Below are 12913 nucleotides of genomic sequence, written 5' to 3' on the forward strand. Positions count from 1 at the left end.
GCTGCTTTTAACGTACTTCCCCCCGCCCCAGTGTCTTTCGCCAAAGACTTCTCGCTGTAATTTTATCCGAGCGGTGCTGCGAGATTTTTGCCAGCTGGTTCCGGATACTGGGAGGTGGTTGTAAAGTAGCAGGTCTGCAGCTTTAACAAACAGAAAAATTTTGTGGCATGTGGCGCTAAATATTAAAGCCACACTGTGAAATGAAGATTAACACAATAGGATGAGCTGGTCACTTGGCTTTACAGCTTTTTATGCATACTACATCATTTCTTGGAAGAATCGGTGTCATTCTGGGCTGAGTAATTCGGCTTTAGGTGTATTAGAGGTCTCCACAGGGAAGCGCTTCTGGGGCTTGTAGAGAAACTATTTTAATGAAGTCAGCTACCTTCAAGTGCCTTTGTTGTAATCAAAGGGGAGGGTGAAAGGTGGGGGGAGAGACCTCAACCCAGAGAAGCTCACCAGACTTATTCCACAGACCCCATGGGGATTTCTTACCAAATATTTTTTCCTCTTTATGCCATCAAATGGGTGAAGTATCTTTTTACCTCCTTTTTGTCTGTCTTGCTTTCAAATGTCAGCCAGAATCAGTGAACTGAGGAGTTTGTTTGGGGCTGGGAATCAGTGAAACATTGACTTAAAGAACTTTCTAGTGCTCCTTCTACAAATCAATATGCCAAAGTTTCCGTGATCTTTCCTAGGAAAGGTTTTTGCTGACATTTTGATGAGCGATGGCACTGCACTGAGTCATCGGCATTAATGAAACAAAGCCGTGTGGGGATTTCATCAGGGACTCACCAAAAGATCTGTCCCAATCTTGGAGATGCAAGCAACAGCCACCTGAATTTGTCCTGCATTTCTTATCCTTTTTCATGATCTCATCAGCTCTCAGCGCTTCTGCAGAAATGAAATAGTCGGATCGTAACTGCCTGGGCAGATTTCCTTCAGGAGGGGAAAGCAGTCCCAGGGCTTTGCTTTACTTTGTGGGTCTGTGGTCTGCTTTTCTGCATGGGCAGGGGAAGGGTTTCCATCTCGGAGTGTGCTCTGACTTTGTTTCTGCTGTGAAACCCTGCAGTTGTACCGTCTGCTGTGTCCTTGCAAGCCCAGTGGGTGGGTGCCCTGCTGCCCGATGCTGTTGGCAGTGCCAGGGTGATGGCTTCACCTCTCCTGAGCACATGTGGAGAGGAAGGCAGAGGTGTTGGCCAGCCATCTCCAGCTGGCAAGTGGCCCTGTAGGGAGCTCTTGCCAGCTGGCACGGGCTAGCACTGCCAGCACTAGTGTAAAGTGGGGCGTTCTGGCTCCCCACGGGCTTCCTATCTCAGCTCTGGCAGAGCAGCTGCCTCAATGTATTATTTCAGGCTCTGGGATGGATTGGATACTTATTTTGTTCCTCCGGGCAGGTCAATATGACATATGTCCAAAACCATTTACTACTTCTGACATTGTTATGATAGCCTAATGCTTCCTCTTTGTCTGTGAATGTCAGCGTTTGTCATTAACCAAGCACTTGCTTAATGGTCATTAATCTATCTGTAAATATCCTTGGAGAGACAGGAGCTTTGGAACAACAGGGCAAAGGCAGTGAGTACAGCCTGACTTTATATTCTCACACCACTGGCAGAGCTCTTGAGAGGCAGCCCGAAGTTGGCATCTCTAATAGCAAAAGATGTTCAGAAATTTGTTCTGTGCTTTATCACATCAGCTGGGGGTAACTCACAGGAGAGGTACTGTGGCAGCATCGCTAAAAGGACAAAATCCGATGTTTGCCCTTGTGTGTGTCATGATTTCTCATGGGCTGGAGGACCAGAGGAGTCTCATCAAGAAGAGGCAATGAAGCGGGTCATCCCCTCTGCTTACATCTAAGTGGTGACCATGAGCAGCTCATGCCGTAAGAGCAGCGTCTCCAATCCCTGTGGGATTGGGAGAATGTCCTTTTAGTGGATAATGATTTTTTTAGTAGAAGGGACTTTGCTGCCAGTCTCCTGCCCCCGCGTGTATGTACATCCTTATCCTCCGTGCTCAGATGGAGGATGCAGGCGGGTTAGACTGCAGCAGCGTCAGCACTGTGCAGTGTGGTAGTTATTTGCATAATAGGTTAGTAAATAAAGTAACCTACAGCCTGGCTCAGTCGTCAGCAAACGCAAAAGGTGGGGGAGAGGGTTGGCTCTGTATAGCACCATCTCCCCCCCACACCAGCTGGCGTTCTGGGGAATCGACGGGGTAGGGATGTAGTGCTATTTTAGGGGAATCCCTTCTGTGCTATCCTTGTGTGGGTTCCTTTCTCTGGTTGCAGTTGTGTACGCAGAGAAGAGATGGGGGCTGGAGAAGCACATTCCCACATATGTGTTCGGGGGAGCAAAAATAGAGGACAGAAATACCAGGAGAGTTATTACTGTATTGTGTGCAGTTATTACACACAGAGTCAATGCTGAAGAGGATGTCTGCTGCCTCTGCAGACACAGAAAAGGAGAAAGATTTTGTTGCGTTCAATAGTGCAAGGCTACACGCTCTTGTCTGCTCTGCAAGAAACTTCCTTGGGGCAGTGTTAGTTTTCCTGATGCTGTAAGGTAAGCTGACCCCCTTCATCTCCATAATCTGCTCGGTGTTCATCTGTTACAGAAGATGTCTCGCTGTCCCAACCAAGCAGTATTGCAGAGGGGGTGGTAGATGTATTTAAGACTATCCTGATTTGTGTAAGGACTTCAGAACTGCACCCCAAGCTGTATGTTTGTGTACTGTGTTTATATACTATGCGGTAAGTCTGCGAAGCCATGATACAATAAGCCTTGCCTCTGTGTACTCGTATGTGGCTGGCAGACATGTTTGACTTCTCTTCTGCAAATCTCAAGGTGGATGAGAATTGACACGGTTTATTAATAATGCACAGCAGCCAAGCTCATTAACCAGCTGGAGGCACATGCAGCAGTGATGGCAAAATAAAGCAGCATAGAGGTTTCATTTGCAACAGCTTCTTTCCAAAAGCAAATACCTTGGACCAGATAGATACAGTAGAAATGGTGCAAGGAGGTGTTAATTACCCCATGTGTCCTCAGAACAGAGAGAGAGTAGATGGGTTGTGCCGCATCCTTCCAGAGTACTGTTTTCCACTGGAATTTTATTTTTTTGCTTATTTCTTGGGGTGATAACGGACCACTCGGTGAATGGAAATTTTCCTGTCTCTTTTGGCTCTGTCCTTCCTTCCAGAAGCCACCCCCTACCCAAGCGAGACAGGATTTCTCCAGTAGGATTGGGGCAGTAGTTGCTTTAAAGCCTTGAAGAATGGTCTCCTACTGGGGAGGTGGTTGTGGGGGCACACAGAGCCCTTTGGCAGAACCTTTGGCACCCCCCCCCCCCCCCTCGTTATGGCAGACCCTTTGGCCCCCCCCCCCCCTTTTGGCAGAAGCCAAAAGGTTTTGGGGGTGCAAACAGACCTTGTTTGTTGCCTGTTGTTTTTACCACCAAACAGGTAGAACTACATAAAAACCTGACTTGCAGTAAAGTTCTGGTCTCGGAATTTAAGCATTGCTTTCTATTTTTTTATGTATATTCTTTTTGTGCTAGAAATGTCAACATGCCTCTTCTCTCATGCTAGGCTGCAACTTTACATTTCTTTTCCATCCTGAATAAGAAAATATGTAATGCAAAATGTGTCTGGTTTACTGACCTGCCAACCCAAAACTCACGTCTCATCAGACCAATTTGACTGAGGACTCCTGTCAGTGATGCTTGTTGCTGGAATTAATGAGTCTGTAATAATTTGTTTTTATTCTAGGTGTCAGCACAGTTCCAGTGGAAAAAGACCATATTGAAGAAATGGTGAGTAGTTGTATGTCTAAGCAAATTTGAGAAAATATCAGTCACATGCTCTCCATGTTTTGTCTTTAAACTCTCAGGGTAATGCTTTTTTTCCTAAGGGTAGACTCTTAAGAGATCATCAGTGATGTGGAACTCTGAGTCCCTTTAGCTGTCAGAAGATACCTGCATGCACTTTGATGCATTTGATGAAAATGGAAGCTGGCTTCTTGTGTCAGTGTGGTGCTTTTGAAACTCTACGTTGTACAGCTGCCTGAAAAATGATCTGAAAAATATAGTACTATAAAAAGTGAGATGGCAACTTTGAAGAAAGATGAAGTATCTACAGTCACCAGCTATGTGGTGGACTTTTTAATGCAGTCCTCCCATCTCCTGCTTTGGAAAGAGATTGTTAACCTGTTTGACTCAGCACCTCTAACCTGACATCAGACCCTTTCCCCTGGTTGTTAGTGTGATCATTTAGATTAGTAAACACCTGGTAATAACTAAAAATAATAACTAAAAAGACAAATGGCTATATAAATGTTTTATTGTCTCCTCCCATCCAGTCACCCAGGTTGTCAGCCTGAGACTTGCGTACCCCTGACGATCTGAGCTTTCACTCACAACCAACAACTTCAACACTTGAAAATCATTTAGTGTGAATTTGTACAGAAGAGCTACTTTGGTAGTGCTTAGGATTAGAGGAGGTCGTGTGACTTTGCTAAATCAATTTCCTCTGCTTCCAGAAGACTATTCAGCTGAATGTTAAGTGCTAAAAGAGGCAGGGCTTACAGCACATACCCATGAAAAAATGTGGCACATGTCACTTACAGAGGGTATAAAGGCATTTTTGGTTTATCGGCAACCCACGCAATACTTCCGGTAACACCTTTGCAGCATCCGCATTTGGACAGATCCTACAGGATGATCTTCATCTTTCGAATGTCTGTTGTGTTGGTTATTTTTTTGTACGGTGCTGTTACCACATCTTGTTTGACACATCTTTACCACATCTTTGTGCTGAATAGGGTATTTAATATTTAAAAATGTACAAAAGGAGCTTGTTACCTATGCAAACAAAAGGGGAGATAAAAAGAACTAATGACTGTCCTCTTCTTACTGGTACGGGAGTGAGGAGCAAAGCATTTGTTGCCCAAATGCACAGGAAGTTGTGGTAGATCTGGGGATTACTCGAAATTCATAAATATTAGCCTGAACTCTAATCCTAAACTAGCTTTCCTCACTAACTGGCTCAGAAGTAGGATTTCCATTTTTACTATGAGAATTTTTTTCTCCTGTTATGCTTCTTGTAGGTAACACGGTGCATAGTGGAAGTTCTGTCCAACGCTCTATCTAAGCCAAATGCACCAGCAATTAATCCCGAATGCAAAGAAATCCTGAAGAAGAGTAAGTACAACATGGGCTGAACTTGTGGAAGGAATTTGGTAGATGGATTCTCTCTTGTGTTGGAGCTGGTAAACTGTTATTTCAGCCCATGTGAAACTGGTGCCTCCAAATTTCAGTGTCAAAATTCTGATTTCCTTCTGTTTAGTCTGTCTTGGTCAAAGAGCAAACAGCTTGACCGGGTAATGGTCAGGGATTCTTGGCTAACACGTGTGGCTCTCTACTTAAGCCACCTGGAGAGTCTAAGAGAACTAGACAAACTCTTTAGGTAGCCTGAGAGGTCAACAAACGTGCCTGGGTTTGGACCACGTGCTGAATGCATCCCAGAGCGTAGGAACTGGCTTCACATAACCACTGCTTAAATCAACAAGGTTCCTGCACCTGGTGGCAACTGAATCCATGCCCGGCTCAGGAGAGGGGACTCCCTTGCTCAGCCCAGAAACTATTCAAGTTTGTGGTACTGACTGCAGAGGTCTGGAGACGTGTATGGGAGTGCTAATTTCAGATGAGCTCATTCCTACAGCATGGTGCTTAGCTGCCTCGATGTCGAGGTGTAAGCCTGTCTGCATGCTTGATGACTGTCGGTAGTGAAGTGTGGTTAAGTTTGACGCTGTGCCAAACTGCAGAACACGCATCTTTCTTTTCTGCCCAGTTATATTTATTTGATTATGGAACAATAAAAAGGCTCTTGAACTTACCTGCCAGCAAGAAGCAATAATGAAACCCATCTGTCTTCTGCTCATTTATAGAGGGAATAATTGCATGGCCCTAATATAGGCATCAGAATAGGTTGGGGTTTGGGCTTTGGGAATACATGTATTTGCATCTAACTCGGCCCCAAAATTCTAGGAGATGCTGAATGCCATCAGGCATCAAGCTTTGTTTATGGCATTGTTAGTTTCAGAAAAAAACTGTATAGTTTGCCATGTTTTGGAAAATGAAAAAAAACACTGGAAAGAGAGGATAAGAACTATACTTTTGCCATTAGACAAATCTCCTCCAAGAATATCAGATAATGAGAAGCTTTTCAGAAATAATGAGCTATTTTTAAATCCGTGCAGCTATTGTCTGAAAACTTTGAGGATTTGTGATCTATTTCTGATGTTACTCAGGTGCAAGTGAAGCAGAAATATCTCTAGAAATACACTGTTACCATTGTGGTCAGTCAGATTTTCATTTAGCATTTTGGAAATAGTGCAAGGAGCATGACTTGATTAAACATAACTATTGCAAAGTAACAGATTTCTTTTTTCTTTTTTTTTATTCCCCCAGTCAATTTAAAACATTAACATTTGCTAAAAGCCCAGGATATTTTTGAGTAGCTTGAAATAGATGGTTGTTGTCTTTGTGAATAAGCATATGTGATGGATAAAGCCTGACATTCGAACAACTGAACACACTCCAGATCCCGTTATTAATTTTTAATGGGAATGAGAGTTAATTCAACTCAATACTAAAAATGTGATCGCAAAGAAAAAAAGCCAGAGAGGAAAAAATATTCTGGAACTTTCAGTGTAAGCTTTCAAATGCCTAATTAAATGAAAGTTAGTTAATGCTTTTCTAGGCAAACATAGAAAATGTTAGAAAAGCTACTAATTTTAAAAGCAAAATTAAAAAATAAATTCTGTCGAAATCTTCCTGTGTTACTTTGCCCCTTATCTATTTGAACTGAAATAATTCTTCAGTGGAGAGTTGGATTACTTCATTATGTTGCTTTTGTTATTGTAGGTGGTAGAAATGACAGAGAGAGAAGTGAAAACGAGCAACTTGAAGTGAGGCATTTGAAAGACCCAGCAGAGATGGAAAAATATCATACTGGGAGTGTGGAGAAAGAACAAAGAAGTGAGGCAGAAGAGGAATCTAAAAAGTACATGAAAGGAAGTGATGAGGAGAAACTTGCTCACGAGGAAGGTAAAAGCAAGGAAGAAGAGGATGGACACCAGGCACCTATTGAAGAAGAGAGACTTCATACAGAAGAAAAGAAACACTATCAGGAAATTAGGAGAGAGGAGGAGAAGAGCTACCACAGTGAAGAAGAAAGCAAAGAGAGCAAGCGTCGTGACGAAGAGGTAGAGCATACTGTTCTCAACAAGAAGTCCCAGCCTGGAGGCACGAGCACAGAAGAGTTCCCTGATGGGAATGATCAGCGTCCCATGGGCCACTGGCATTCAGAGGAGGGAATGCAGAGCCCTTACAAAAGAATTCATGAAGGTGAAGAGGGAAAGGCAGAGGAAGAAAGAAGTGAAAAATACCACCACGAGTCTAAGGAAAGTGATTTCTTCCATCAGCAAGAGCATGAAGAATCTGATGAGAGTGAAGAAACAGAGGAGGAAAAGCAAGCCTACAAACCCAAACGTTATCATGGGAAACATAGAACGGGTGACTCCTCTGAAGAGAATAAGGGCCATGATGGTGAGAAAGAGGAACTAGCTGAGGAATCAAACACACAGGAGGCCCATCTCTGGGAGAAAAGGAACCACCATCAGAAACATGAGGAGGAGTCTGAGCAACAGCGTCAGGAGAAGAGTGGTTATCATGGGAGGCATGGGTCTGAAGAAGTGGAGGAGCATGCAGACAAGGGAAGTGACGAGTACAGAGAAAGGTGGCAGCAGAGTGAAGAGAGCAGTGAAGAAGAAAACAAGAGACATCGCCACAGCGAAGAAAGTAATGAGAAATGGCGTGAGGAGAGGAGACGCCATGAGGGATCACATGAGGCGAGGAGGCACCATTCCGAGGGAAGGACATATATTGGAGATGAAAGTGAGGAAGAGCTGGACAGGTATCTCAGCGGTGGCAGCAAGGAGAAGCAGCATCGTGTTGGAGGGAGATACCACTTGTGGGACAATGATTATGAAGGGTCACAGAAAGCGTACGCTCGGGAGCGCAAAGGGCAGGCCAGAAGACACTACAGCACTGAGGACATTGTAGAGCAGCAGCGCTACCCTGGCAACAGTGAGGAGGGGGAAGAAGTGGAAAAGAAGCATCACAGCAGTGATCAGATGGAAAATGAAGAGAATATGGAGGAGGGAAGATACGGAGAGAGGGAAGAATACAGAAGCCCTCTCCCTGCAGAGAATGAGAAGAGAACCATGGCATCCTACAGCCCTTTTTACCCGCTGCTGTGGTGGAAAAGCCAGCACTCTGAGAAAAGGGACACCACAGGAAAGCAGCTTCTGGAGGACAGAGAGGAAGGCAGGCCCACCCTGAACGAGAAGAGTCTTTTCCCTGAATATAATGACTATGACTGGTGGGAGAAAAAGCAAATTCTAAGTGCTCTGAACCATGGACGCACCGAGAAGAGGAATCTTGGCAAAATGAACAGATACGATATGAAAAGGCAATACAGCAAAATGGATCAACTCGCACAACTTCTGAATTACAGGAAGAAATCAGCTGAATTCCCAGAGTTGTACAATTCTGGAGAAGACATGAAAAAGCATCACGTAGTCAGGAATGACAGAGGAAGTCTGAGCCAGAGGCCTCTGACAGAAGAGGAGGTATGTGTACAGGTGTTCCTCTGAAAAGCTAGGGGAAGCTGACTTGATGTGCACATTTCTAAATCCATTCCCAAGGCAGCTGGTAAGCTGTGTGTGGAAAAACACAAACAAGATTAAGTCAAGTCATACTGAGAGCCAGATCTTCAGTGATTTAAAAATCTGCTTTCTTTGAATGAATTCAGTGGAACTACCCCAGGGCACAGTTTGGAGGAGAAAAAAAAAAAAAAAAAAAGACAATGTGCATCCTCATGAGCTTCCCTCTGCTGCAAGACAGGAAGAGAAAGGAGATTTTCTTCCTCTAGGGTCTTACAGACTAATAAAGATGCCTGTTGCAGCAGGAGCAGAGGGGTAATTAGCAAGAACCACTTGGACTGTTGGGCTGTTTAAAATGTGCAGCTGAGAAGCAAGTTGGGGATTTAGAATGAGATTCAGCTGTCCATTAACTTCCCAGGTGTAACTGCAGAGCAGAACCTGGCTTGCACTTGTAAGCCTGACTTGTGCATGTAGTCCCCACATATGTGAATCCTTTTCTTGTTGGACTTCCTGTTCTGCTTCGGTGTCCAGGAAAACTGAGTCTACATCCGTCAGCTGGATGCTCCTCGTGCACGTCACTGTCTCTATTGCACAAAACTGGGCTGGGAGTCATGGAGGTTTAATACTGAATTATGTAGAGGTTAAACGGTGTTAGAAAGTCATCATAATAAACAAGAATTGGCTGCATAATTTTTTCCCCCATATCTGCTGATGTGGAGGTGTTCCTCTTGTTGCACCCTGTGCTTGCTGTGTGTCACAAGCCTGAACCACTGTGATCGTAAGGTTGTAGCATCCTAAGGGACCTTCACCTGGGCAGGAGTGACTGCACGCTGCAGGGGATGGCAGCTGTGAGATAGCAGGAGGTGTCTGCTAGAAAATGGTGTTTCAGGGCTAAAAAGATCAAGCTGTAATTAGGGCCAGGTCTCAGAATGAGTGTTTTAATACTTTCCCCAGCCCTAATTTGGTTAAAAGCAGGAAACTGCACGAATCTCCAAAGTGTGTGCTGTGCTGCAGTTAACACCCCTCACCCCAGCAGTTTGCCCAGGGACCAGCAAGTAGCAGGAGATGTCTGCCTCAGAAATGGTCTTTTTCTCTCATTTTCATGGAACAAAACATTTGCTGACGTTATTTGATGTGTAAAACGCTCTTTATGTTTTCACAGGAAAGAGAACTGGAAAACCTGGCTGCTATGGATTTGGAGCTGCAGAAAATAGCTGAGAAGTTTAATGACAACAGGAGAGGCTGAAGATCTGCTTTGGCGTTTCAGAGCTAGGTGTAGCTGTACTCACAATACCTGTATTTTGTGGTAAATTCACTGCCACTGGATTGTTGTTCGCCCTAAAAACAGGAAATGCTACCTACTGTCCACTATAGTGTAGTGATTTATACAGCTGAAAATGTCTTTAATTTGCTATTAATGCTATTGAGATCTGAATAGCATGAATTTTAGTATTATAACCTTTCATGCAAGGCAGATATTTTTAATATGCTTGTGAAAAGAATTGTGTTAGTGGTCTTCTATAGAAATATATTTGTCTGAGTTTGAAATAATAAAACCATTGATCTTGGACCAAACTTTCTCCTTGCTTATTTGACTGATTGGGTTATTTCAAAGTAAGCTCTACCAGATGGATAGGTTGTATACAATATGTTCACTTGTGGTTCACTGCTATTTTTTACAAGTTACAAGGAGTCTATCTGTGCCTTTTATTTCTCGGTTGGGAAGAGCACGAGAGGTTAGAAGGAATGCCAGTTAATTTGCTCCAGTAACTTGGAAATGTGCTGTGAATTGTTTAGTTCTGGAAACTAGTCATTAAAAAACAAAGAGGTTGCAACACCAAACAGGTGCTTGATAATTTGGAAAGCACATGGTGCTTCAGAATTGGTGCATTATATAGTAGATTGGTTTTGCCACTCGTTCAGTCTACATGGTCCCGTTAACGTAATCACCTACTGAATATGCTTTGCCACCAAGTTCTTTTTGCCTACGGCAGGCAAGGAGGTCGTGGAGAGAGTGCCGCAGAGCCTGCGCGCTGCGCTGGAGCAGGGCTGATCTGGCATGATGCGAGTTTCTCGGCAGCCAGCGAGTCGGGGGCGGGATGGGCTCTGTGTGATAGGCAGTAGGATGTCTTATGGAGAATGAGCGAGGGGTGTGTGGAAGGAGCCATTTGGTAATCTTATGAGAACTACCAAGCATGAAAAGAAACGATCCCATCACTGATCTCAATTACTCCAAGTATCTGGGGTTCAATTTAATTTAACTTACCCAAATGTGGTTTTTTACAGACTTTCTGCTGTGACAGTGTCTTCGGTTGCTTGTGTAACACCCCACACAGGAGAGAGGTGCTGTACCAGGAATTCAGCTGAGTCACACTATCAGTAAACGTGCAGTATACATCATCTCAGCTTAACCCCTTTAATCCACCTGCTCATTAAAACACAAACATACTCTCTAATTAACTGTAAGGCAATATGAAGTGAAAACACTCGGTGAGATACTGACAACTGAACTGTCTGAGCATGTCTATGCCTAGGGATTTTGGTAGGACCACTCAAATGTTTCATCTTGTTTGGTTAAGGTACGTGAAGATTGAATCCTGGCTCAAAGAAGTTGACAGAATTTTGACTGTAGTAGGACCACGGTTTCACCAAACTTCTCCAGCAACAGTAAGGAAAGTGAGGAAGGGTCCCAGGCTGCACAAATACTTTGTTTGCTGTAAATTCTGAGACTTTCCCTTTTAAAATTTATAGTACTATACAGTAGGTATTGCAGCGTGGTACTTTTTTTCCCCAGCTGGTATGACAGAAAGCACGTCTGTGAGTATGTGAATACCTGGAAGCAAATAGCTCTAGCTGTAGCATAGAAAACTTTCTGAACTGTTCAAGTGTGCAACTTCAGTAATGATTTTTTTTTTAAAGCTAAGCTTTTGCATTCATGAATCAGCAGTGTTTTGCTTAAAAACATGTCCCTTGACAGAGTGTCAATGCAAGTATCGTTCAGTGGCTTCCAAGAGCGCTGTAGCAGCGCTTTTATCTGTTGCCTTTGCTCTGCTTGCGTTGCTCTGTGGGGCAACGCCACAAGCGCCAAGAGCTGAGCAGTTTTTTTGATTCCTCCTGCCTGTTCCATTTTTATCTACACATTTTCATCGCCTGTTCAAGGTTTTTTTTGATGGGTAACACAAGATCTCTTTTTTTAAACAGCTCTCCAATTTACATTAATTTGCATTATTTAAAGGCAAATTGCATGCTTTTGGCATTGAAGCTAGGTGGTACAATTTAAAACAAGTATTGGTGTATGAAGATGCATAACCTTGTTCCAGGAAATCAAATGAAGCAGAAATGTTGGTTTTGGCTTCTGAGAAAGCGTTGTTTTGCTTCTGGCTCATGCACCTCTAGTTAATGGTAAGTTTGATGTGTAGTCTTAGCAAAACACAGGAGTGGAAAGCTTGGTAGCTACTTACTTCTTATCTGCTCCTACTTTCAGCGAATTTGCACAGTAAAGGCAGTTGTGTGTCTGTGACAAAAAGGCGGGAATAAAACCAGCTCCCGTGTCTCTCTCAGTGCGATACCTTCACTGGGCCAGGCCCTGGCCCTGCCTGCATTGTCACCTCCCCAGCGACAGCCCTTCTGGCAGCAAGCGAACCCAAGGGAGGAAGCTGGCTTTTCAGCCCACCCATCCCGACCTCGTTCTTGGCCTCTTCAAAGGGCAGAGCTCTGCTGCAGAACTCAGTGGTCTAAATGTTAATCCTGCTTTGCTTTGAGGAACCCATCTCTGTCTTAATACCCACTGCCTTTCCCCATTGCTTATTTACACATCACTGACCTAAATTACGTTATACCAATGCGTTTATACCTCCAGACAGAAAAGTTCTTGGACGTTGAGGCCCTAGCAATCATCAGGTTCCTGAGCTACACTTTATGGAGACTAAACACAGGTATGCAGGTGTCAGCCCTCTTTTGTCTTTTTCCTTAGAGACGTTTTTCATTACATCATTTATTTTCAACATCTGTTAAGATCTTGCAGGATCTCTTTGTTCTCGTTTCTGCTGGATTTTCCCCAATTTGTTACTTTAAAAAATATAGTCTCTAATTCAGCATTTCATTTATCCACGTGTTTCAATTAAAATAGGAACAATGTTACATTGAGATGTGCTCTTCCACTATTACCCATAGAATGTGTTCCATCA

At 43.7% G+C, this 12913-nt stretch overlaps 1 protein-coding gene across 1 annotated transcript; it reads left to right on the plus strand.

Moving 5' to 3' along the window:
* Positions 1 to 3769: 3769 nt before the first annotated feature.
* Positions 3770 to 10296, plus strand: CHGB (chromogranin B (secretogranin 1); the record flags this gene model as incomplete). Its single annotated transcript, XM_010286212.1, has 4 exons — positions 3770 to 3813; positions 5106 to 5199; positions 6925 to 8693; positions 9889 to 10296. Coding segments are annotated over 4 exons (1991 nt in total), but the record flags the coding sequence as incomplete, so codon positions are not given.
* Positions 10297 to 12913: the final 2617 nt, after the last annotated feature.

This window comes from Phaethon lepturus, unplaced genomic scaffold (assembly GCF_000687285.1).
Source record: "Phaethon lepturus isolate BGI_N335 unplaced genomic scaffold, ASM68728v1 scaffold54834, whole genome shotgun sequence".
In the NCBI taxonomy this organism is placed as follows: domain Eukaryota; kingdom Metazoa; phylum Chordata; class Aves; order Phaethontiformes; family Phaethontidae; genus Phaethon; species Phaethon lepturus.